General features: G+C 36.9%; 1 protein-coding gene across 1 annotated transcript in view; it reads left to right on the top strand.

The window, feature by feature from the left end:
* LOC119425923 (CUB and sushi domain-containing protein 1) overlaps positions 1-12,394 on the top strand; it is a 432,525-nt gene extending 420,131 nt beyond the window's left edge. The window contains exons 65-69 of the mRNA XM_037693482.1: positions 1,877-1,989; positions 7,001-7,088; positions 7,338-7,464; positions 8,804-8,866; positions 12,012-12,394. Coding sequence (XP_037549410.1) covers positions 1,877-1,989; positions 7,001-7,088; positions 7,338-7,464; positions 8,804-8,866; positions 12,012-12,171 — 551 coding nt within the window. The 3' untranslated portion in view covers positions 12,172-12,394. The remainder of the gene's footprint in view (positions 1-1,876; positions 1,990-7,000; positions 7,089-7,337; positions 7,465-8,803; positions 8,867-12,011) is intronic.
* The last annotated feature ends 269 nt before the right edge of the window (positions 12,395-12,663 follow it).

Below are 12,663 nucleotides of genomic sequence, written 5' to 3'. Positions count from 1 at the left end.
ACGAATTTTTGGTGGTCGGATCCCAGGGAGTCCAGGGACCCCAGTTTGAGAACCCCTGTCCGTGCATATTTATAATCTCTGACAGATTGCTTGTAAGAAACTATTGTGGAGCATACAAATGAGAGTGAACTCTGAGAAAGCGAAAGATTTGTTCATTCATTTAACTGGAATCTGGCAACCTCGTTAATGCTTTAAAAAATCTATCAAATGTAGGAACACAAATAAGAAACTGAAAAAAAATAATAATAATAAAAAATGGACCAAATCTAACTAATATTAAAATATCTTCTGAGAAAAGTCTGATTACCTTAATTGTTTAAAATAAATAAATAAATAAATAAATAACATTACATTGTTCTGTTTGTTCTTCTAGTTTGCAGGTGCACAGAAAATAAAGCTGTGATTTGCATGTTCATTAAAAACAAGTGGATTCTAGTACAAGTTTGCTATAAGCGCCTGAAAGGAACGATAGAATAAACGAATGTAAGGAGAAGAAACAGGAGTGACGCCTATTAGATCAATAAAATGCACTATCACATGACTACCCAACCTTAAGATTACAATGCAAAATGATGTGTTCTATAAATTTCACTGGTAATAAATTTTAGTACATAGTCATAAATAACAACTCAGGGTTTGAGACTGGTAGCTGAGGTCTGCATGTGTAAAGTGACTCCATAATGAAATGCTAAAAATGTGCTGTGGAAACTGATTTTTTATTTTATTTTTTCCTAAAATACAGAGGAAAGTGTGGTTTACTCCTGTAGAAGTACCCCAATTTTGGTTTAACATGCTCGCCTACATCAATCACTTGACTTTTAGAAGTGACCTTCTCAGTGATTTCATGTTAATTTAAATTTTTAATTTTGCTTTTTATTCATAACCCCCCCCCCCCCCTGCAAACTGCTCAAGCAAAATCAGTAAAAATAAACAACAAAAATCTAAAAGTATGTCTTGCACATGCTTATTTTAGTGTAGGTGAGTCTGTGTTTGTAGATTTTTAAGTGGTGAGAACCTCATTGTGATGCATCAATGAGTTTAGACATCAACATTTAAGCAGTTCTTAGAGTTTTGTCTTTCAGTGATGTTTTTCTTTTTTTTTTCTCCACACTAAAGACAATTATAAATGCTCAAAAGAAACATAGTTGCCTTGGTCAAAAAATGCATTTGGTTTTATCTGAATGATGAAGTATTTTTCTCTCTCTCTCTGACAAATGTAACTGAATAAACCAACTCTAAAGAATGATCAGTATTTGCTCCTTTTCCACCATGCAGCAGCTGACAAACGGTGGCATTGATGGAATTTATTTAGAAGCTGTATATCTGTTCCACTCTTCACCAATGCCAGAAGGAAATTGTAACCTTGACGACATAACCTCCAGCAGGGATCAAGTGTACATGATGTAGTTTGTATTTATGTCTACTGGAGAAATATAGTTTCAATGACACAAAAGTAACTACTGGGTGCACTAAACTGATGACGCTTTACAATCAAATTAGAATTTCAACATGCTTTTTATTTAAATTTGTGACGTTTTACCTGCATTTGTCACACTGATAAACTATTTTTTGTGTAAACAATAAAAAAAGCACAAAGCTGTAGGTGAATGTCACTTCCTCCCCAGTAATGTGACATGCTTTGTAAAGCAAAGAGAGCATGATCATTCAAAATGTCAAGGTGACTCCTTTTCTCTGTTTGTCACTCAGTCAGTTTGCTTTCCACCTTACCTCCCTATCTAAGCTCTTTTCCCTTTTTTTTCTGCCTTGGCAAGGTTCAAGCAAATTAGAAGTTAATTTGCTATAGATTTATGGAGGGTTTAGGCACTAATCAGTGTGTTTGCATATTTATGTAAATTTTCTGTCTCTGTCTCCTTAGGTACCTATAAGTCAGAGGAAAACCAGCTGCTGTTAAAAGTCTACCAGGTGAAGGGGCCGACAGAGCATTACTACAGCAAGTTTAAAAATGACAACTGGGCTATGGATGGATACGTAAGGAAAAAAACCTTCTCTCCCTGAAATTAAAATGTATTTTTTATATTAACCAGTAGAAATATTAAAAACACTTAAAATCCAATTTCTAAGTTAGCATAGTTTCACACCAATCTGAACAGCTTGAACAGAATGCAGCGTCGCAACCATTATATGTGAAGGGGACCCCCACATTTACCATGAAACAGTAGTTCAGTCGGTGCCGTTTCTATTTCTTTGTGAATGAATCCATTCCACTTGATTAGTAGGAGAATATTCAAACCACTAAAAATCCACTCCAGGTTTTCCTGGTTACCTATAACTCTCCACTGCAGCAGTGTTTCTGCTCCGCGTCTCCTGCCGTGGCAGGACACACACAGGTGGAGGAGGTGGCGACACCTCTGTGTTGCTCGCTCGCCAGTTTAGCAAGCTTATTATGGGCAGTTGTTGACCAGGGGGTTAGGATCATTAACATAAATAAATTGTTAGAATACTTGAGAGAAGTGGAGCGCTACGTCTGTAGCAACTTATCTTGGCATTAAGCGAAGTGTAAGACAACTGTGTGTTAAGGTGCATTAAAATTGAAATTCCTTAACCCCACATCTTATTGTCCTCAAGCTTCATGAGAAACATCCTTTAGATGAGCAGTGTTGAACACAAGTAAAAAAAAGTCTAGTGGTAATGTTGTTTTTTTATTTCACTATAAACACAAATAGTGCCAATCTGAGGCTGTGTGGTAAAGTACATTAGAGTTGAAATGTCTTTAAAAGCCACAGCTGAATTTCCTCAAACTTGGTGAGAAACATGCTTTAAATTTGTGGAATTAAAATAAGGATTCAAGTATTTTTATTGTCATACCAGCTCACATTGTATGTTAACAGTACGAAATTTGGACTCATGTCCCAGATATGGAAGCCTAACAATTAACAAATAAATACAAAAGAGTATAAATATATACACATGCGCATACATAAATAATGTTTTTAAAAAATGTACGATGAGGATGAATTAAGTGCAGCTCAAATTCAGCACTGGCAGCTGCTCTGAATAGCCACAGCAGCTTGCTTGAGCGAAGGGGATCTGCCGTGCCACAAGGTGATGCAGGTGCAGAGAGTGCTCCCCGCCACACAGCGGTAGCTCCTCAGGACAGAGCCCTCCCAGCTCCCAAGTCCAGCTCTCTGCAGCTTCCTTCTTTTACGAACACACAGAGTCTGGGTAGTTAACCTGTACTTACTAGGGAACACACAGCCAAGCCTTATTAAATGACTACTGGTTAATTACCTTGTAAATGAAGAGGAACTAATCAAGAACTAATGGGTAGTTACCAAGGAAACCAAAGAAAAATGAATCAGAAGCTAATGGATAGTTAACCAATACTTACTGGGGAAAACACAGCCAAGCCTTATTAGGGGACTACTGGTTTGTTACCACAGAAACAGAGGATAAGTTATCCATGTGGGTTCTGAATAAAACCTGCACCAGTGAGGTCACAGCTCATAATTGTCAAAAACTTCTTTGCTAGTGATTACTTGTTTTATTACCCATTAGCTCCTGATTCGTTCCTCTTTGGTTTTCTTGGTAACTACCCATTAGTTCTTGATTAGTTCCTCTTCATTTACAAGGTAACAAACCAATAGTCCCCTAATAAGACTTGTCTGTGTGTTCCCCAGCAAGTACTAGTTAACTAGCTTCTGATTTGTTCCTCTTTGGTTTCCTTGGTAACTACCCATTAGTTCTTGATTAGTTACTATTCATTTACAAGGTAACAAACCAATAGTCCCCTAATAAGACTTGTCTGTGTGTTCCCCAGCAAGTACTAGTTAACTAGCTTCTGATTTGTTCCTCTTTGTTTTCCTTGGTAACTACCCATTAGTTCTTGATTGGTTCCTCTTCATTTACAAGGAAACTAACCAATAGTCCCCTAATAAGGCTTGGCTGCATGTTCCCCAGTAAGTACAGGTTAACTAGCCATTATCTACTGATTTGTTCTTTAGGCATTCCCTAGTAGTTAAGCACAATTTTTGTACCTTATTGTAAAGTGTTACCAAGGAATCAGTGGTTTCTCTAGCCTCTAGCTGGGCCAACGCGCCCCCCGCTTCCCCCTCCTCTTCCTGACCGTTGCTCCTCTCCCTCACTGCGTCATACTGCTGCACGTTCCATTGTCCTCAGGAGCCGCTGACTGCTGAGTGCAGATTTCAGAACTTAACCAGACTGTCTCTGGTGGCCATCAGCTCGGTTGAGATGTACCCGAGCCGCGAATCCAGCACTGAACCAGTGCCTAAAGCAGCCTCATATGAATTAAAATAAGGCTCAAACCCGGGAGCATGAGAAGCCGCTGCACTTTCTGTGCACCGCCATAAAAACCCTTATAACCCTTTCTCCTTATAAATAAAGAAATCTTGGTGAGATGTTGCCTTTTTTTTGTTCACTAGTGTACACTTTTTTTGCACACTGGTGGTGGGTGTGTGCACGCACACACACACACACACACACACACACACACACACACACATAGATGCTTCTGACACCAATGAGTTTGACTCTGTTAGAAGATGTTTCATCTTTCAACCTAAAGGCTTCATTAGTTCTAATGACTGAAGTGTTTCAGGATGCTGCAGGAACAAAGAAGTGTCACTGACTGACCATCTGTCCTGGGTCATTGTCACTCAAAAGCTGTTTACCTATTGATCAACATGTGAAGTGTGTCATACACGTGTCTGCTCAGTTGTAAAAATGTCCTGGAAATCTGTATGTTGGATAGAATATATAAGATAAGATAAGATAAGCTAGAACTTTGATACCGCAGGAAATTATTGTGCCAGTTTCAGTACACAGGAACATACACAAGAATCACAAGATATAAAAATAACAGAGAACTGAGAATATAAAAATGCTAACAATTAGGTTCTAAATAGGTGCAGACAGAAACATTGAAGAGTTTATTGTAATACAAGATTAATTTTATTGTCCTACGTGCAGAAAGAATGTGACCTGTCTTCTGCTCCAGGAAAAAAAAAAAAATCATCTCTGTCCAGAGTTGTTTATCTGTGAGCTGTAGGTGGACAGCTGCATTTTGACCTGAGAAACTGGCTTTGCTGAGCTGTTCAACCCAATGTGAAGTTATTATTAAAATGTCCTAAATACTTCTAAAAGCTACACACTTTGCTGGACTGGATTGCATGCATGACTCTGCTTAACTTCCATTATGATTTAGCAAAATGCAAGATTAAAGAAGCCAGCACTGTGAACCACACTCAGCCAAGTGTGCAGGGATAAACTAATCTGTCGAAGCAGTTGGCCACTAGGATTGGTTCTGCAAGCTCATCTGCTAGTTTCCTCTTTACTTTCTTGTAGATACATTATATTACTGTTAACTCTTCTGACTGGGTGTTTTGTTGTGTGTTTTGGTGCAAAGGTGTTTTAGATTTAATAGGTTTATGAAGGTAATATGTTTGAAGAAAACAAACACCTGTTGCACCTGCTTATTTTTTTTTATCCCTGTTTGAGGCTGTTGTTTCTATATTTTAAAGCTCTAGACTGATAAATGCAATTTGTTTTTTGTTGGTTTAATAAGACGTTCGAATAAGAAACCTTTTGATCTTGAAGTCTACAGTTTTTTCTATGCTACTTTTTCAAAAAAAAAAAAAAACGTTTTCACGTTCTGCAAGTTTTACATACAGAATGATGAGGTCTGGCTCATCAAGTTCCCTAGAAATTCTAACATTTTTCAAAACCCAATGCTTTATATTTCTTGGTATAAATTGATCATTTTGTCCTATTGTTCTTCTCAGTATTGACAAGAAAATCATGGTCCTCTAATGTGTAAGATGTCACTTTACTGGTGACTGTGGTCTGAACAATTGCATGCCTGTCACACTGCCAGCACTTAGAGATTGAATGTGCCTTTTTGTCACCATGAGTTGCCCAGACCTGCAGCCGAGACTCAAAGAAAGTTATTCTTCTCACCAAGAAATTGCTCCAGCATGTAGCTCCCCTTCGGGCTCAAACTTGAGGCATTTTATAGTTGAATTGTTGTATGAGTACTTTGTACATTCATAAATTTTCAGTCATGTGTACAAATCATATTTTTCATATGAATATGTTCTTTAGGTCTGTTTCAATTCACGAGATGTGATGGAAAGAAATAGTCAGCTCTGTGTGATGTATCTACTCCTGGAGACTTTTCTTTTTCTCTGCAGCAGCTCAGTGTTATATTTAAAGTGAACACTCCATAAGGCTCATGTCTAGAATACGGTGTAGTGATGTGGGGATACAGTCTGTTAGCCAGGAGCTTAAATTAAACGTGTTAATGTTATTGATGCTTGAATAGCTAGAAGGTGAAAAAGGGAAGAAGAGAAGGAGGAGACAGTAGAGATCAAGCTATAGACTCAGGTGAGTAAGGCGGATAATTGGAGGTGAAAAGATACTTTATGTAAAACTAGTGCTGCAAAGTTTTAAATGCAGCTAATATATTTTAATCCACTGGATAAGATAGACCTCATAGGCAGTGAAACTTTCAGTTCAGTTTATTTATATAGCGCCAAGTCACAACATAAGTCATCTCAGGGCACTGAATAGAAATATTCATATAAAAATAAGTTAATTTATCTGGGGAGGAGACTGCTTAGAGTTTAACTCCATCGCAGACTCTCATCTTGAGCAGGCATGAAGGCAACAGTGGAAAAAAATCCAGACAAACACATATCGAGTGATTGCTAATTTTATTTAATCTTTTTTTTTTTTTTTGGTTTATTATTGTTTAGCAAGTCTTTTGCAAAAGAGATCTGGTAAAACAAGCAGCAGCTGTCTGTATTATGTACAGTAAATACCAGCACACACAAAATGGATATGCAACTTATTTTTTATGGGGAGAATCCACTATTCAATTTTTTTTAAGCTGTTCTCATTTTTGCTGATTCAGATTTTAGCCATATACATATATATATATTTCTTTTTATCTCCATATTTTCTTATCCTGTTTCAAATTTAAATTGCTGAATGTTCTTTTTATTTATTTTTTTACTCTTGGCAGGTTACTTCAGAGTCAGACCAGAAGAGTTTTATTTATCAGGGGCACATTCACAGCAAAGATTTTGGGAAGTTCCATCTGACAAGACAAGGTGGGTCAGCGTGTCAGCACTAACACACCGTGTTATCTACATCGTGTATGCGACAAATAGTTGATTTGAGTTGAAGTGTTTTTGTTTAAAAATAGCCGTGAAATAAAAGTAATCTCAGAACATCCACAAGAAATCAAGAATGCAGACTGCATATGCAGAAGGGCTCCAGAGCACATGCACAAGCTAGTGTTGCAGTTTTTTTATGATTATGTATGAGTAGTTTTTCTTTACGTATGTGTGTGACTGCAGGTCCTGTAACCATGGCAATGGATCCATCAAACCTTTACACAAACAGCAGTTCTGTGGCAGCAGCCATCTTAGTTCCCTTTTTTGCCCTCATCCTCTCTGGGTTTGCCTTCTACCTCTACAAACACAGGTGAGCTACATCCTTGATGTGTCTGTCAGGAAAAAAAACTCATAAGAAGTAGAGCAGAATACCAAACAGCTGGTTGTCCTCTCTTTCTGTAAACAGCTAAATAAAATGACAGGTTTGAATCCAAGTATTCAGATTTTTGCCATTATACTTGTTTTTATTTATTTACCATTGCTTCATAATTTCTTTATTTTTATTTATTCTTATTCGTTTGTGGCATTGCTATAAATTGTTTTGTTTCATACACATAGAAGTTATAAGAATACGTCTAAAACTCTCAGTAAAAAATGAAGTGTAATCCTGACTTCAAGTATTTTTTTTTACAAAGTAAGCAAAACACCTAAAGTGCCCATAAATATGTCTAAAATAAATGTTTCTTGTCCATAACTTTTGTTGTAATCCAAAATAAGGATTTTAACTTTAGCATTTACCATATTTTTCACCACATAAGTCGCAGTTTTTTGCATAATTTGAATGCCATGCGACTTATATGCAAAAGCGATATTCTTATGGATTTTTTTCCTCATATTTATAAACCAATTTTTGGCCGAGATTTGACTGTTTTCATTCATTCTGACTGAAAATATTGAACACCTCCATTTTAAGCCACTAGGTGGCAGTCGAGCAGTATGACATGCCGTTGTGCCATGTAATAGGTAAAAGTGGCTATTAATGACACAATCAGCTTGCCATAGTGTTAATCTTGTTAAATTCTTGTTAAAGTCCTCCCGTGCAAACTCCTGTGGCCGCCATTTGGCAGCCAATCGATTTTTGGCACAACACCAGCCCACATTTCTGTTTTGTCAGCGGTGACGCACAACAAACGCGATGCATCAGCGGTGACGCATAATAGATGCGACGTATATGGCAAAGCAACATATTTATGGATTTTTCCACTTTATTAGGCATATTTGGACTGATGCGACTTAAAGGGCACTGTGACGGGTACAGCAGAAAATATGATAAATGTATTTCAAAGTGATGTGCTTCATTAAAGAATGTGCACACATCCATTTGTTACCTTGTCATTTATAGAGACTTTAGGCTAGAAATGTCTTTGTGCACCAGGTCTTGTGTTTAAACATTTACATGTTAATAAAAAACATCCACAGTAATGCAGTTAGCTACAGTCTTGTATACACCCTACCTTCAAGAGGGTATAATAGATTTTGAGCAGAGACATGTAGGCTTGCATTAGAAAATAAAAACTTCTGCAGTATTTTTGCAATATTGCTTTATTAAGCCTTTTATTACCAAACACATTACAATGTTTTTCTCTCTGGTTGCCATTAGAAGTATGCAATCCCAGTTGAAATGCATTAAAGCTGATGGTTGTATGCAGGACATTGTCTGCTGACACAGATGACAATGAGAGACCAAAAAACACCTGGGGGCCTGGCGGCAGGTAAGACTGCCACCTGTCATCCATCTGGTTGCAACAGCAACCAGACCGCCGCCCGCCGCCACACCCTTCGTCAAATTCCTCATCTCTTGTTTTTTGTTGATTTTTGAAGCTGTTATTTATGCTGTTTAGTAAGGCTGCACAATTGACTGATGAAAATGGAAAGAAAAATGTCTTCAGATGGATTTATCACTTAAATGTTATAAGACGCCTGTTTTAAAATCAAGTACCCTAATACTTACTATTTCATGGGAACTTCTTATACGAGTTCAATGCAATTGGGTGAAAATTTTCCTAAAAAAAAAATAATAAAAAAATTATATATATATATATATATATATATATATATATATATATAATTAAATTAGTGCAGCCCTGCTCTGTCCAGACAGCAGACATTTAAAACTGTATAAGAGCATTTTTTTTGTCTTTGATCTCATTGTCATCTCTCTGTCAGCATGATGTCATCAAGAAAACATCTTGGCCAACTGCAAAATGCTCGATTGACGCAAGTTACAATCTTATCTTTAAAAGTTGTTGGTTTGAAAAAGCTATATCAGACTGTTTTCTATATGTGACAATACTTTATTCAGTAATTACAGTAGAATTTTATAATGACAAATTCTACAGGCTTCTAGACTAACACAATGACATCCACCAGTCTTAAAAAATATTTCTGCACATGTCAATGTAAAGTAGTAGCTTAAATGAGAAAATAGGTGTGTGTGTATGGGGGTGGGGGGGGTGGAGGTGTGTGTGTGTGTGCGTGCACACTGCAGTTTTTCCTGTCATGGCCCATTTGTCTGTAGAGTATCTATAATACTGTCAAAGCAATTATGTGTACCATTTTTCATTCTCCCAATAAAATGAAACTTTTTGCACCAACAGCCACCACCAGTGCGGTGATTTAAGCTACTGCCATGCAGGGAGGTCTGCAGGGTGTGTTGATGTGTGCACTTTTGTAAAGTAATGGGTTGAACATGTAGGCTAGGCTTAGTGGTTCCCCAGGGCAGGATTTTTACCAATGCGCTCTCACACACACACATACACGTACATGCACTCTTAATGAGGTCAGAATCAAACAGCAGCAGCACTCCTCCCTGCTAATAATTCCACAGGGTTTGAGAGTAAGTGATTAGATCTAACTGGATTATAGGCCTTGATTATCCAAAAATGTAATCTCCTTCAAACAGACAAATAATGAAGGGGTAGTCAGATTTCACAATGCATCAATATAAATCATCAAATATATCAAATGTCTTCATCCAGGCACACTAACTGGTCATAAATAAACACATCATGGAAATACAGCCATCAATAGCATCAGACTTCATACAGATACACTCCTGTTACACCAATAAACATTAAGTTATTAACTAAACTAGTTTTCACTACTTGCATTTTCTTAATCTGGATCATATTTTACTAAGAATGTGCTCATCTGAGACAATTAACATGTTGACTTGATGATAATATTATTTACAGTAATTATTTGGTCAGGGTATGTGTTAGAAAGCTATAAGTTATTTCACACTTATGTCATTATTTTTCTCAGGCGTGACTGGTTATGGGATAAATTATGCTGTCTAATTGTGCCTAAACTATATCATCTCTTCATCTTTAAATATATTTTGCTCAGCAGGGGCGATTCTAGAATCTGACCTTTAGGGGTGCTTAGCCCCCCAGCGCTGACAATGACTCTTAGCTTAAACAACCTGTTGGCCATTTGCGTCAGAAGCATTGATAACATTTGTGAGTGTGTATTGGGTGTGTGTGTGTGGGGGGGGGGGGGGGGGGCACACTTATGGTGGGAGGTTGGTCTCGGGGTCCTCCCCCAGATATTTTTGAATAAAGTAGATGCCATTTCCTTCATTCTGGTGTATTTTAACGGGTTGTTAAACTTCTACATTTACCTATAAGTAAACACGATTCAATAACTATTTTAGAAATCACAGTACAACAAGAAGTAGTGCTAAGCTAACAGTGTGCAATACAGATGTGCTAGCTAAGATACTAGCCTAGCTCTCTGCTTTACATTACACATGAGGTTTACCATAGCACTTTATCCTTCATTTACATTTTTCCAGACTCAGTTTAGGTTTTGGAAATGAAATAAACTGTATTCCACTCTCTAAAGCAGGGCTATTCAACTAAACACTAAACTGCTCAGGGGGCCACAGTTACTGAAATCCAGCAGCTCAGGGGCCGGACATCCAGCAATTAAGTCACTATGTAAATAAACCAAGTATTACAATGATCTGTTACCTTTGAAATTTGTTTATTTTGTTGCATGGAATCATAAATGCAATAAACAGAACCCAGACACCCCCCCACCCCCCCCAAAAAAAAAAAAAAACACACTTTAAAAATGTATGGTTAGCAAGAAAAGTAATATATAATAATAAAATAATGTTAAATAATAATTATATATAATTTAATCAAATTAGTAAGAAAAGTTTTACTTCATTTTTGTTTATTCTCCCTCATTCCTCCTGTCAAATGATCCGGTTCTACAGAAATTTTTCATTTTGTGTCTATTGCATTTCTTGAGATATCTGCAAATTTTAAATGATAAACAGATATTTCTTTGTTTGTTTGTTTGCAAACATTGCTTCTATCATTTCTTGGTTTCATTTAATCAAAGCATAATCTGTTTTTCTTGTATGCCAGTCATTTATGACTTGTTTTTCCTCTTTATAATCAAACAAATAAAAAATAAAAAATCTAATTACAAATAAATATATTTCTTTATTTACTCTTAAAGATCAACTCAACTTGTACTCATCTACTATTATAAGCAACAAAGAAGCGTTTGTCAGTGACTGGAAAAAAAGCAGCATTGACAAATGTACAAAATGGCAAACCCTGTTTATTTTCTTGGAGTGTGCACATTTTTTTTTTTAAGTTTCTAAATATTAAAACAAAATATTGAAGAAGAAACTTTACTTTTTAGAAATGTGCATCTAGTAATTTAACAATTTATGATTATCAGAGTCTGTGTCAGAGTTTCTTTATTTGTCATTCGTACCACATGTGGTACATGTGATGGAAAGAAATTGTGTACACAGATTATGCTTTTGTTTTTTTTAGCTGTCACTTTTTGATGTTACAGTGCCCTTAATACTGTATTGCTTCTCTTTATTTTCAGGACACGCCCAAAGGTCCAGTTCAATGGCTATGTTGGCCATGAGAGCTCCAACGGTCAGGCGTCATTTGAAAATCCAATGTACGACACCAACATGAAGCCCACGGAGGCTAAGGCAGTTCGATTCGATACAACTCTGAACACAGTCTGCACTGTGGTGTAATGCAACAAATCTGCCACTACCTATAAAACAGTTCAACCACCGTGCTGCACCCTGCAGCGTGGGGGAACCAAATGAGGAGAACAAACAGACGTAAGATTTGGACTTTTCACCATGAGCAGCCTTTGTGTAACATGCTGGGCTCCTGTCAGCATACTATTCACAGCTCTTTCTCCACATCCTTCTAATACGACAGTATTATTCACCTCATTTTTGAGGGGAAAAACAGAAATGGATAGGTGAAACCAATTAACAAAGAAGTTGACAATGACATTATCAAATAACACTTTTTTAGGAGATTGATACTAAGACTGGAGCAGTTCATAAGCTCTGTTCAATCAAGGAGAAACACAAATTGATATTTTTAACCAGATGAACTCCCACAGGTTTAAGTCAACATCTAAAATGATTTGACATTAGATTTTTCATCAAGAAGGCTCTAACTAGTATGGCTCTCTACTTTCTGCAACCAAACAGTAGTTTATCCCAATTTAA

Source organism: Nematolebias whitei, chromosome 2, assembly GCF_014905685.2.
Source record: "Nematolebias whitei isolate Nwh7 chromosome 2, NemWhi1, whole genome shotgun sequence".
In the NCBI taxonomy this organism is placed as follows: Eukaryota; Metazoa; Chordata; class Actinopteri; order Cyprinodontiformes; family Rivulidae; genus Nematolebias; species Nematolebias whitei.
The sequence above is the reverse complement of the archived record's forward strand: the minus strand, read 5'-3'. Positions and strand labels throughout refer to the sequence as shown.